The 13,156-nt window shown below is 47.9% G+C and overlaps 1 protein-coding gene across 1 annotated transcript in view; it reads right to left on the minus strand.

Annotated features, from left to right (window-relative positions):
• Positions 1-974: 974 nt before the first annotated feature.
• NIPAL2 (NIPA like domain containing 2) overlaps positions 975-13,156 on the minus strand; it is a 33,116-nt gene continuing 20,934 nt past the window's right edge. Inside the window, exons 5-11 of the mRNA XM_087825153.1 lie at positions 12,253-12,374; positions 7,856-7,952; positions 6,659-6,794; positions 4,677-4,765; positions 3,727-3,790; positions 2,523-2,617; positions 975-1,169 (exon numbers count right to left, since the gene is read on the minus strand). Coding sequence (XP_087681279.1) covers positions 1,057-1,169; positions 2,523-2,617; positions 3,727-3,790; positions 4,677-4,765; positions 6,659-6,794; positions 7,856-7,952; positions 12,253-12,374 — 716 coding nt within the window. The 3' untranslated portion in view covers positions 975-1,056. The remainder of the gene's footprint in view (positions 1,170-2,522; positions 2,618-3,726; positions 3,791-4,676; positions 4,766-6,658; positions 6,795-7,855; positions 7,953-12,252; positions 12,375-13,156) is intronic.

Below are 13,156 nucleotides of genomic sequence, written 5' to 3' on the forward strand. Positions count from 1 at the left end.
AAGAGCTACAACATAGAAACCCATATGATAGATTATCAGAGCTAAACAAACGAAGGCATAGACTATGAAGTTTTTTCCTTCGGTTTCAATTCAAGTATAACAGGATCTCATCACTGAAGAAAAATGCCATCATTCTGTATTTTTATTTAAAAAATTGGTGCTAGTTCTTAAGTGTTTCCTTGCTTAAAAAGCCCAACAGCCAAGGTCTTTCGTTTCGGTATGTCCCATCACAAAATGCTACTTGTAAATTCCATTTTTATTTTATTTTTATTATTTTTTAAATCCTCACCTGAGGACATTTTTTCCCTTGCTTTTCAGAGAGAGTGGAAGGGAGAGAGAAAGATCGATGCGAGAGAGACACATCGATTGGTGGCCTCCTGCACGTGCCCCAACCAGGGCCACGGATGAGCCTGCAACAGAGGTACATGCCCTTGGCTGGAATCGAACCCCGGACCCTTCAGTCCCTGGGTTGACGCCTTAGCCACCGAACCAAATTGGCTCGGGCATAAATTCTAATTTTAAAGACACTGTCATTTTTAAAGGAGGGCTCTAGCAGGGCTGGTTTTCGGAAGAGAGGACACACCGTTCTCGTTTAGGAACAGAGAGGTGAGATCTTTATGGGGCAGTTAAAGGAGTTTTTACAATGGGCGCTTCAAACCGTGGCTTCAGGGGCAAGGCTGCGGGGTAAAGGGCCTCCTTAAAGCAAAGCGACGCCGCTCCAGGCCCTGGGACAGGCCGGGCGCTCCCGCCCCACCTCGGGGCAGGTTTCCGAGTGACACTCCTGCGCGGGGAGCCAGGCTCTGATTAAGACCTAGCCGGTTAGAGGGTCACTCGGGAGAGGTCCACGGGGTGGGGGACACTTCAAGTTACATTCCACAAAAACATCAGACTGTCAGAGCTCAGCAAGGCTGAGTGTGCGCGGGAGGGAGGGGGCCGAGAACTGAACGAACGCTAGCACATGTCAGCGATAAATCGCTGCTGACACAAACGGAACATGTGCAATTTTTTAAAAAGGTGGTATCGGGTAACGGGCCAGCAGCCATCCCTCTCGGCAGTTCAGGCCCCTTTCTTCTCTCCGCCTTGGCTCTTTGTTGAGTCACTTCCATCAGGCAAAGTTCCATAGGATAAGCCGTTCGAATCTGGTTGTATTTTATCCAACATTTGTTTCCCTGTGGAAATAATAACCACACAAAAATTTTTCGAGTGCCTATAGAAGAATAAGTCTTAATAATTTCTCCTCTATCTGGGCCACATTTTATTCCCTTCTTTATACTATGTGGTCGCCCTCGAAACAGAAGAGAAAAGCACTGGGGAAGAAAAGGCCCCCGGAACTGCATGTCCCTGGATGTGTGCTCAGCATCGCCCGGTGGCAGGCCGTGTCCCCACCCACAGGGCCTGCCACGCGGGGCACGGCAATCAGGTGGGTCGGCCCGGAGGGTAACACGAAGCATTCACTCATCTCCAGAGCGTGCTCCCCAGGGTCCTGCCTCCTCTCCCAAGTTGAGTCTAACACACATAACAACATAGAAAACCAGCCTCTCCCAGTGGCTTCTAAAGCCGTTCCCGATCCTGTGTATGGGGCTTCGTGAAACGAAAAAGAGAGTTAAAAATAAGTCAACTTTCTCTCCTACGGAAGAACCTGTGACCGTACGAGTCACCATGACGCACACCCCGCCGCGACCGCCAGCTCCCGCCCTGACAGCTCTCAGCTGCTCAGTGGGCTCAGGTGCGAAACAGAACAGACGTCACAGGCCCATCTTTTGTCGGTCGTAGGGATGAGGCTGTAGTGGCCTTTGCCTCACAGGTGTGGTCCTAATGGAAGGGTGGAGGAACCCGCGAGGACACCACCACTCCCGTCTAGAAACCTAGAGGTCGCCCCAAATCCCCAGGGAAGCTGGAGACGGTGGAGGGTGGTGGGCGGTGGGGCGGGAGGGACATCCGAGTGTCTCCTTTGTTCTGTTACCTGCAGGACTAAAGCGAGTGATTCTCAGAGTAGAGAATTAACTGAAAAGATGATGCACTTTAAGCCGACCCTGATGAATGAGGGACGGGGAGGGGAGGAAGCTACTCACATTCAGGCGTCGGGGAAGGACGTCCCTCCTGGCCCCACAGAGCACAGGCCACCTCTGTCTCCTCAGGGACATGCTCCTTGGCAGCCTGGCCTCTGATAGTCCCTCGAAGGCTCCCCGTGCATGGGGGCGGCTGCTATAGCCCTTCCCCATCCCTTTCCTGCTCTTTTCCAATTTAAGGAAACTCGCAGAGGAAATTGGCAGCAGCCCCCAAATCAAGAGAACAGGGCCAGTTCTTTTACATCCCCAAGTTCTGTGCAAACCCGACATTCAAATGAATGATTATTAACACTTACTGTTAAAACACATCGCCTCTGCTAGTATCATTAACTGCACATGTTTCGAAGATAAGAATTACGTTCTGTGTTCATTTAACACCCAAAATAATACCAGCCATGATTAATTTACGAGGATGACATTTTCTATTATAAATGAGAAAACAGACAGTTTTACCAGGAATATTTCCAAAGTTAATGAAAGACTGTGGCAGATGTTCTTTTTCTCGGTTTCTTGTGACCAAAAACACACCCAGGAATGACAGAAAACACCTGTAAGGACAATATTGGTACAGAAGGCTGAGCAACTCACGGTGTTAAATAACAGAGCTCTGTATTCCACACGATGGCATGCATTCCACTGGCTTTGACCTTCCTGTTTCTCGTGGTAAGCTGCCTAAAACTTGTCTTAATTGCTGCAGCCAACAATATTTGTCCTTAGAACCGAGCGCTGGAGAGCTTCCAATGAATCTCTGCCCCAGGTTTTTACCATCTGGAGGCTAATTCAGGCTCTAAACCCTTTGGGTAGACATTAGGTCTCATTTTCTATCCATGTATGCCCAGACCCATTACTGGCATGCAACAAGAGAGAAAAAATAATTTATTCTTTAATTTTCTAAGAAATTTAGTTGTCCTTGGCCATGAGAATAGTCACAGTTTCCAGATCTCAGAAGTTTAGCCTTGCCCAAATATCTTATGAAATTGAATTTTCAAGATAGATGGTTTTCTATGCTGAAAGTAGTCTGGGCTCCAGTTCGCATAGCAATGGCCGTGCAGAATACCAGATCAAGAATCAGCTAAGCCACTGACGGACTGCCCTTGGGAACCAAGGGAAGATCCTCTACAGTGCCAATGCTCCGTCAAAGTTCTGTGCCCTGCAAGGGTGTCAGCAGTGATGCCCAGCCAGCCATGAAGGGTTAAAGCTGGGCACCCAGACCCAGGAAAGGGATGTTGCCAATGTCATGTTATTCCATCCAAAGCTAGATCTGCCCCTTTTGGTCTTTTTTCCTAGGTGATCCTAGAGATATCCACGATTCCCTGATTGAGATCTAACCTAGAGGTTCCCCCGGGGCGAAACGGTCTGAGATAGTAGGAAAAAGCCATGGAGTTTATCTTGACAGGAGCCAGTGGGTTTATCTTGACTTTGGCTGGACCTGACAATCCCCAATGTTTCGGGACCCTCAGACAGATACCTAAACCACAAAGTCAAAGACACTGAGCCTTGTGGAGGGTGTTACACTGAAAAATGTTTCCTTTAGGAGCTCAGGAAATGGATGTTTCTTATATTATTTTCCAGTTTTCTATGCCTCAGGTACATTGCCAAGAATCCTACATAAAAGTAATGGGATTTCATACACCTTACCTCTGAGACATGTACTCACCCAAAAAAATATATAAATACGGTGAGAAAAGCTGCACCAAGGAATTCCCTATAAAATACGATGCCTATAACAGGAATAGAAGACAAAATTAATTTTAGGGTGAGAATATTTACAAAAGCTACATATTGTTTTACAGATTACGTTAATGCATGAGGCCCCCTGTATCCTCGGGTTCGCTTTCTGTGGTTTCTGTTACCCACAGTCAAAAATATTAAATGGAAAATTCCAGAAATAAGTCATAAGTTTTCGATTGCACGCTGTCCTGAGTTGAGTGATGAAACCACATATCCCCAGGACATGAATTATCCAGCATATCCATGCTGTATATACTTACTTAGCAGGCATCTCAGTTATCAGATCGACTATTGCGTTACTGCAGTGCTTGTGTTCAGGTCACCTTATTTTACTTAACGATGGCCCCCAAAGCATAAGAGCAGTGGTGCTGGCAATTGGAATATGCCAGGGAGAAGCCATAACATGCTTCCTTCTAAGTGAAAAGGTATGTATGTATAGGAAAATCAGTATATATAGGGTTTGCTACTATCCACGGGTCTTGGAGCATATCCCCTGTGGATAAGGGGGAGCTACTGTATATATTTTTTCTAAGTATAGGCACCCTTAAAATGCACATTTGGTAGCATAGTTTAAAAATACTGGAATGACACAGTTACGTTTTCAATGATTTCAAATTCGGTCCGATGTAAGGAAACACTTTCTAATAATTAGAGCTCTCCAAATTATGAGAGCAATCGAAAATGGGACTGAGCTGTCTCCGGAGGCAGAGGGCACTGGGGAGCAGTCACACAAAGTGGAAGAACCTGTCCTGGAGGGTGTCATGGAGGAAACTCAGACTCTGGGCCACACAGACGCTAACAACCTAAGGACTCCTGGGTTTTCTCATAGGCTTGTTGCGGGGGTGGGACACCCGAGTAGAGGAAGGCAAGACTCACCTGCAATGATAGCACTGGTTGTAAAGAAAACGTGGTTAACTGGCACCACCATGGCCGTATTGTAGAGTTTCGTGGCTTGATTCAGGAACCTAGAGCAGAAGGCACTGAGTGGAGCTCTGGCTTTCAGAGATGCTCAGCAATAAGTTAACAATAACATCAAGAAATGCGTGTTCTTTAGCTCCGACTACAAAAGGGGAGGAAGTGCAGTAAGAGGGCATTTCCAATCAGCAGTCATAGCTTATGTGCATCTGATGTATGAGATCAGATGTCAGGTTTTATGGTCTGTTTAAACCAACAACAGTAACAATGAAAAGCAATTAATCATATGCTGAGGCCACAGAAGTTTGAGTTGGAAGCCGTTCAAGCTGCTGGACCGGTATCACGCTGCGGCTGATTCATTACGATAGACCCTCGAATCTGTTAAATATCGTATCTAGGGAATAGTACGGCTATGCATTGACGTGCCACGAGCCAAGAACGGAGACGGAGAAGTGAAGGAATGTTGAACGTTTCAAAAACAATGCTTCGGACTCCAGCTGCAGAGCACATGTGGGGACTCAGCTTCTCGCTCTGGCCACCAGCGTGATTCGGGTTCCCGCACCGCGCTTGCTGCCAGTCAGGGACCAGAACCTTCTCTAAAGCAGCGCATGGCGCTGACACCACCTGGGTACTTTCGAAGGGCACTAATGCTCAGGCCCTAGTCCTGAGCAATTGAAAAAATGTTTGTGGGTAGAGCCCAGGTGTGCCTGTGCATAGATATACATGCATGCATGTGTGTATATATATATGTGTACGTGTATATGTGTAATTAAACCTCCTTGAGTAATTTTAATGGACTGCCAGGGCTGAAAGCCACAGCTCTACAGCTCTAGTGTGTTCACATAGCTCTAGTGTGAAAGGTGCAGGGACTCAAACGAGGGCAATAAGAACGCAGATTACCTTGGATTGTATGTGCCTTTTAAATTCATAAAGCATAGTTTAAAGATAATGATGCTAATCATTAAATTCTAAAAGGAAGCATAGCAGTACTGATTAATTCAGAAGAAACAGATGAGACAGAATAGCAAGATTCCAGTATTAGAAACACACTCAGTCTTATAAGGAAATGACTAATGAGACAGTGACAAAACACTGGGTTTCTCCAGTAATTGTCCACACTCCTAGTTCCAGGGCCTACAGCCAACCCACGACAATTAGACTTTACTTCTGGGACCTGAGAAAGGAACCGCTCTCTTCCCGAACTTGGGCTCCGACTTCCTCGCTGGCGCTGGGATGGTGGCTTTGCCTAGTACTTTGGGGTAAACAGAAAACTTTCTGGTTGACTCCAGAGAGCCTAGCAGGCAAGGGCAGACTCATGACGTGAAACAGAGGGGAAGCGACTGGAGCAGATGGCGGGGGAGGGCGGGGGAGCAGGAATTAAAAATGTTCCATGTCACCACTATTAGGCCCCAGGAGAAACATAAAACAATCATTCCACAATCCCTTGGGTACGAAGCAAATTCTGGCCAGAGATACAAAGTTCTGGGGAAAGGATTTCCCTCCGGGCCAAACGTCTGGTTTAGTCCATCCCTGCGCAATTAATGAACATAAGCTAAGACGTGAAGGTGAAGGGTTCATGTATTTCCTATACTTAGAACGAAATCTGGATGTGGACCTGCCCCTTTGATTTATTGCTAATGACAACCTGTGTACGATGCATATTAAGTAGAAGCAGAAGAGCATCGGGAAAGTATCAAAGCGCACTTAGCCGGGTTATGGCTGCACTTTAGAGCTCACAAGATGTGAAGGCAACGCTCAGCAACAGCTTCTCATCGGATGTGAAGGATATCGCAGGGCATGCTAGCCGAGGGGGAGCTGCAGACGCGTCACCCTTCTCGATGGGTTGCATCTAATTTAAATTACCATCTGAAGCCAATAGAGGTCGGTGCTCAGAGAAGCACAGGAATGTTGAAAGATCGGTGAGGATATAGGAGCTAACTTACTTGACTTGGAAAACACAAGATGCTATCATGATGATAAACATTATGTAGAAGATGGGATAAGTTAGCTGCATTTTATCCGTCACAGAAAAAGTGATCATGCCTGAGACAGCTTTTACTGAAATAACAGTCAGTGAGGCTGAAAAACAAAACCAAGAACACAAATAAAATGCATACCTGAGGTAGAATTACAAATCAGTATCTTAAGTTTACATGGCACAGTAGTAAATACCCCAATTATGCTTTAAGCATGAAGACTCCAGCTAACAGTAGCCCCGTTGTTCAAGCTGGGCTGGACTTCAGGTTTGCTTCCATCAGCTCAAGATCTGCTGTGTGACTGACTGCGCTTTTTATTTTTGGAGCAAGAGGTTTATTTTCCAGCCCTAACTGTTGAAAGGACGCTATCGAGTTTATAATTACAATAGATGGGAAAGTAGAACACAATGGAGGGAGGAGACAAGAAAAGTCGGGTTGTCCATGTGACATCTATGGGAAAGTAACTACTAAGCTACACCGAAAAACCCTAAAGCCAGCTAGAGGAGAAGACAGGAAAGTGAAGAGCAAGGGGTGTACTCAGTCTGTGTGTGAACCCTGTTAATACATGCCTAAGAGCTCCATGAACAGTATTTTGGGAAGAAGAAACTAATGGGAAGCAGGACCCTAAATCTAAGATTTACATGAGCATGTCCACTCATGTCTTATGCCAAAGAGGAGCCTGTCCCTTATGGGAACGCATTTTTCTTAGTTTCCAAAGAGCCATGAAGAAAAAGTGACTTGATAAGGTTATATCAAAGTGAAAGCAACGAAGCATCTTCCGGAAACACCATGTTTCTGTAGGAAGAAGAAAGTGTTTTCTTTTTGTCCCAAGGCCCTTGAAATACTGTTACCTATGATTCCATAAATGAGCTGAAACCTACAGAAAAATAGAATTTTTACATAAACTCCCCCTGGCTGGTGTTGCTCAGCGGTTAGAGCATCGGCCCAGGCACCAGAGGGTCTTGGGTTCGATCCCCCGTCATCTTATTGGCAAAGAAGAGGCAAAGGCAGAATTATAAATACATTTAAAAATTTTTTTTCTATAAATCAGAGTTGAAAAGTAGAAACAATGAGAAAGGAATATGATGCTCAAACATTTTCCTTCAACTCTTCCATGACTTAGCATGGCTACGCTAGAAATCAGGAAACAAAACGCAGCCTTACCTAGAAGCGCCACCAGACTCAGAAGAATCGCAATGTGCTTCATTCCTTTTCTCTTGTGGAAATATAGGAGAATGCAGAAAATTATTATTTCTAAAATCTAGAAATAAAAAAGATAAAGAGAGTAAAGTATCAATTATCCTCTACAAAGTCTTCAGAACGTCACACTCCTGTGGTTTTGCAAGTTATCACCTGATTGAGGGTGAGGTGACTCGAGTGCCTAAGGACGCTTATAAATGTACGAGAACAATACCCAGACCCGGGGCGCTAACGGCACCTACGGGGAATGGCGCCCCGGTCCCCACTCCAGGCCTGACGCCCGGCGCCTCCGGCCGCCCTCATCCCGCCGTCACCAGGCGCCTCCGGTGCTGAGCGGCCAGGACGCCCAGCTTCCCGCCGCGCTCCCGGGGGCCCCAGGTTGCGGCCGCCTTCGGGCCTCTGCACGAGCTGTGCTGCCTGGACGCCTCTCTCCCTGACCTTTGCATAATGGCTCCTCCTAGTCGCTCCGCTCTCAGCTTCAATGTCACCTCCTCCGAGAGGTCTTCCCTGACCACTCTGATCTGACAGAGCCACCCAGTCAGCCTGTCGCAACCCCAAGTTCAGGCGGCTACTGTGAGCATTTGCCATCAGGTGTCACAGGTCCTGTTCACGCATTTATGTGCCTCCTGCCCGTCTCCCCCACTAGCACATCGGCTCTGTGAGGACAGCGGCCTTACCTGCTGTGGCTGCCACTGTCTCCAGTGCCGGGTATTGAGTCAGTCGCTCAGTAAGTATTTAGGGAATTAACCAGAAGATTACACCTCCAGTTTATTATGAACAACATGCCAAAAAAACAGACCTAACGTCTAATAAACGGAAGGTTCGATAAATATTAATTGACTGAATGTCTAAACTTTCCCTTCCCTTAGGGAACTCTAGTGTAAGCCTGAGTTGTCAATATTATTTTTGTTTTAAACTTTTCTCATTTTTGAGGTCCTTAATCTAACCCGAAGCAACTCTATTTTTTCCCAAGGAGACAGTATCCATGGACTGAACTCATAAATATGAATGTTTACTTTTCTGACATCAGACAAGCAAAAGTACCAACACTAGTGTTTTGGTTTTTCTTAAAAATTACTAGAGCTAGGCACTTCACTACGTTCAGGACCGGATTTTACTTATGGAGCCCCCTCTAAGTCAACATAAATTTCTACTGTTTCCATTCAAGGTTCTGGCTGTTGGTTTGTTTTTTCCCCTTAATCCTCTGTGGGCACAGAATGCAGCGGGACCAAATCTTCATTTAAAAACCTTTTCATCTAATATGGAAAATTAGGTCATCCCTTTGCTTTCTTTCCCTGGTAAATTAAAGCAATTATTTTAACTCTTCCTTATAAAACTCGTTTGCCAGGCCTTTGATTTAATCAGGCAGTGCTACGAAAGCTATTAAACTATCTCTTTGCCGCCCCCAAAGCTGCCATCAGACCGCTGGGTGCCCCAGCCTTTGCACAACTCATCAGTTGTTAACAGAAATGTCCCAGGTGGCTTGGCCTCCGCCCAAGCACATCTCGCACGTGCCACGGGGACCCCGTACTTGCTGACGGAGAGACGAGAGCTCCTTCTGCACTAACACACGGAGCACGTCGGCTAAGTCGATTAGGATGCCGATTGTTAATTTTTTTGGCAGGGGGGACGAGGGTCGTTATTGGTCCTGAAAATCACGTATGACTTTCTGTAAATCCACCCCTGAGACTTCAGATGAATAAAACATGAGCTCCTGTCACTTGCAGAAGGACTGCAGTCACCCCGGGTTCTGTCTTGTGGCAAGACGTCACAGAGCTCCCAGGAACAAAATGTTTAAGTGGCATGAATTAATGTTAATTTTTTCTAGCAACAATTCCCCCCGCCCGTGAAAATATCAATGTTAAAGAAGCTGGGACTTCTGCAGGTTGCTGCAACCCACGGACAGGCTGCTTTGCTGCGACCTCAGGGGTCAGAGTGCTCACTGCGTACTCAGCACAGGCTTCACTGTACTAATCCATTGAGTCCTCGCAACCACCTTGGAGCAGGCACTCTTATAATCCCCATTTTACAGATGGCAAACCAAGGCTCAGAGGGGTTATGGAGCTCTGGTAGGCAGACTAACGGCTCCCCAGACATCCGTGCCCTATTCTCTGGGACTTCTGCATATGTTATTTTACATGGCAAAGGGGCTTTGCAGATGTAAGGTATGGACCTTGAATGGGGAGAGTATCCTGGATGACCCAGGTGGGCCCAATGTAGTTACGGGAGTCTTTAAAAGCCGAGAACCTTCCCAGCTGGTGGCCTCTAGTAGCTGCAAAAGGCAAGGAGACAGAGTCTCCTCTAGAGGCCCCAGAAGCAATGCAGCCCTGCCCACCCCTTGATTTCAGCCCAGTGAGACCGGTGTTGGACTTCTGACCTTCAAAACTGTAAGTGTATAAATTTGTGTTGCTTTAAGCCACTGAGTTTGTGACAGTTTGTGCTGGAAGCAAGAAGAGACGAATTTAGGCGCTGGTACTTGAGGCCTTTGCCGAGTTCCAGAATGTTCCGGATGCGTTTTGGAATTGCTCCGGGCCTTCGGGGTTGGCTCTCTAACCTGGTTAGAGTTGAAGGCACTCACTCTCACCCTGCTGTCAGCGCTTCACGGGCAGTCCATGGGGTGACAGGACGTAAGAGATGTGCAGGATTTCATCTCAGATGCGCCACCTCCAGGACCAAAATCCCGGCCGGCGTGCACCTTGTCTTCTCTCACCAAGCTCTTTCTTGAAAGCCAGGCCTGTGATATGCCTTCCTTGTGTAAAAGACACGAGCTCTGCAAAGCTTCCCTCCAAGGCCACGTCCGGATTGGGACTTGGTCCTGGGCGCTCGGCTTGCATGGATCTGCACTGCCAGGTGCGCGGAGGGTGCGCCCGGAGGCGGACGGCCTGGCCTTGGATTCCGGCTCTGCGCTTAGTGTTTGTGTGACCTTGGCCAAGTTACCGAGCCCCCTCCCTCAGGTTCCCCGTCTGCTAACGGATGGGGCTGCTCCTAAAAGACGGGATGTAGTGGGAGCTCGGGGCAGGGGTGCTCCGTGGGTGCTGGCTCCGGCCGGTGCACAAGGTGCCCGAGGGCAGACCTGAGAGGCCTCACTCAGAGGGCAAGGCGACCGAGCCCCCTGCGAGACCCCGAGGCCTGACAGACCCCGTCCCCCCGCTGCAGGTTCCACACCTGGTGCTGGCTGCCCCAGCAGCTTTGCCAGAAGGGCTGACTCACGAATGGGCTTTGGGTAGAGAGTGACACTGAACAGCAGGCTCGCCCTGCCTCTGCTGATTTAATTTTGAGTGTGTGTGTCTGCTGGGGAGAAAAGGAACTGTGCTGATTATTTTGTGTAGGATTCTATGTTCCTAACAGAGGTTTCGGTCTGAACAGTCAGTTGGAAACTATGGGTGGGCAGAGTGGCCCCTCCGGCCTGCCCACGAAGGGAAGGAGCTGAGGCTCGGGGTCTGCGGCCCAGTTAGCAGGCGTCGGTCAGCTGAAGGCCCTTCCCGAAACGGGGCCCGGTCACAGAAGCCTGGGGGTGCAGGACAGTTAGGCCGGCCTCTTCCCTGACGGCTTCTGGTTCTGAACGAGCTAACAGAGAGGGTGGGTTTGTCCGGGGGCCTGTTACACAGCATCGCTCCACGCTCGCCTGACCTTGAAAACCCCCTCGTTTGTTGGTTTGTTGGTTTGTTCTGCTTCTTGACAAGCGCAGGCAGGACTCCCCTCTATGCACACAGGCTGAGGAAGGCCACCCCTCGTTTACTGGCCAGGACACCCCAGGCTTCCCAAACCCTCTTCCTGCCCCCGGGAGGACCTGCTCTGGGCCCGCACCCGGCTTCGGCTCCGGGAGCCTTAGGGGTAAAACACGTCCGCCTGGTACGGCTAACGCGGGAGACAGCTCATCGCCTCTTCTCTTGCACACCTCTCAGCACCGTCCCCCTGCCGTCTGCCCCTCCGCCAGCAACCTGCTGTTGCCTTGGTCTCAGCGAGAGCTGTTTTGAGGAGAAGATCTACCTTGAATAAAATTCAGTGGAGAAATGTGTCTTCGGGTACCTCCCTTGGGCCTTGGGAGAGAGATTTTGGGGGGAATCTGTTTGTTTGGTTTTACTTTGAGTTGTCCTAAAATACGTTGTTCTGAAATTTGTCAGATTAAATGTTGTGGACATTTTTCCAGTCACAGGTCACCCTCAAGGACAGGATCCCTGGGAAACTGGGCGACTCCTATTGCTGAGTTAGTGTTTCAAATACTTTAATATTGGACAGATATATCTACATTTTAATGAGATATTAATGCTGAGAAGAAAAGACTGTATTAGTTCTCTGACACCTGCACGTACCAGTGGTCCAGATAACACAGCTTCTGCCATAGTAATTAGAATTCTTACCACATACATCAGGAACTGCCAGCCAACAAAGTAATACTGTATTGTTCTTGCCGAGATCGCCTGAGTTATATTTGGAGCAAAGTTCACCAATAAATAGGATCCTGCGAATGCCAATGTCATACCTTTAAATAAAATCGAAAAGACAAAACAAGTTGAAAAGGGGCGTGCAGTCTTTCTGTTGGCTGTAGACGTTACCTATAGACGGAGCATTATTTGTAAAAGGGTGGACAGTCGTCCCTATTAAAATACGAGTCATCAAACCATCCCTAGACAGCATCACACATTCACCTGCCAGCATCGCCTGTCAGGAGGGATATGGGCCAGGAAATGCATGGGGCAGGACATAGCTTCTCATTTTTCTCTGTGGTTCCAGGTGGGTCCTGGTCCATCCAGAGAAACGTTCCCCTAAGATGGGGAAGATCAGAACATGTGCATATGGAGGCGTGAAAACACAACCAAGCTGGCCGTTTTCTGTGGCCAGGAAGCGCAAGATGGCCCTAGAGCTAGGCCGAGGTGGCGGAGCCCATCCGCTCCGCTCTGCACTGACTCACCTAGGGAGCCCTCACACACCCACTCGGCTGATTTTACGCTTTGAAACTCGGGGAAATGAGCGCCTTAATCGTTGCCATTTATTGGAGACCCTTTAGCAGAAATAACAAAGGTGAACGTTGACTTTGCTCTAAGATTTACTTAGTCCAGTTTAGAATCTAGAATTCAAGGCATAGCTGAGTAAAATATCACATAATAAACCTGTAAGGAATGTGTTACTCTCATCACTTTAATGTTACTTAAAATTATGGAGGAATTGGAAGGGCGGTGGTGGCCCTGGATGGAGAGGTAAAGGAAGGATGCTTCCTATTTATTAATAATTAGCAGCCCGAGAAAAAGTGACACATGGAGCACT

Source organism: Miniopterus natalensis, chromosome 16, assembly GCF_054644295.1.
Source record: "Miniopterus natalensis isolate mMinNat1 chromosome 16, mMinNat1.hap1, whole genome shotgun sequence".
Classification (NCBI taxonomy): Eukaryota; Metazoa; Chordata; class Mammalia; order Chiroptera; family Miniopteridae; genus Miniopterus; species Miniopterus natalensis.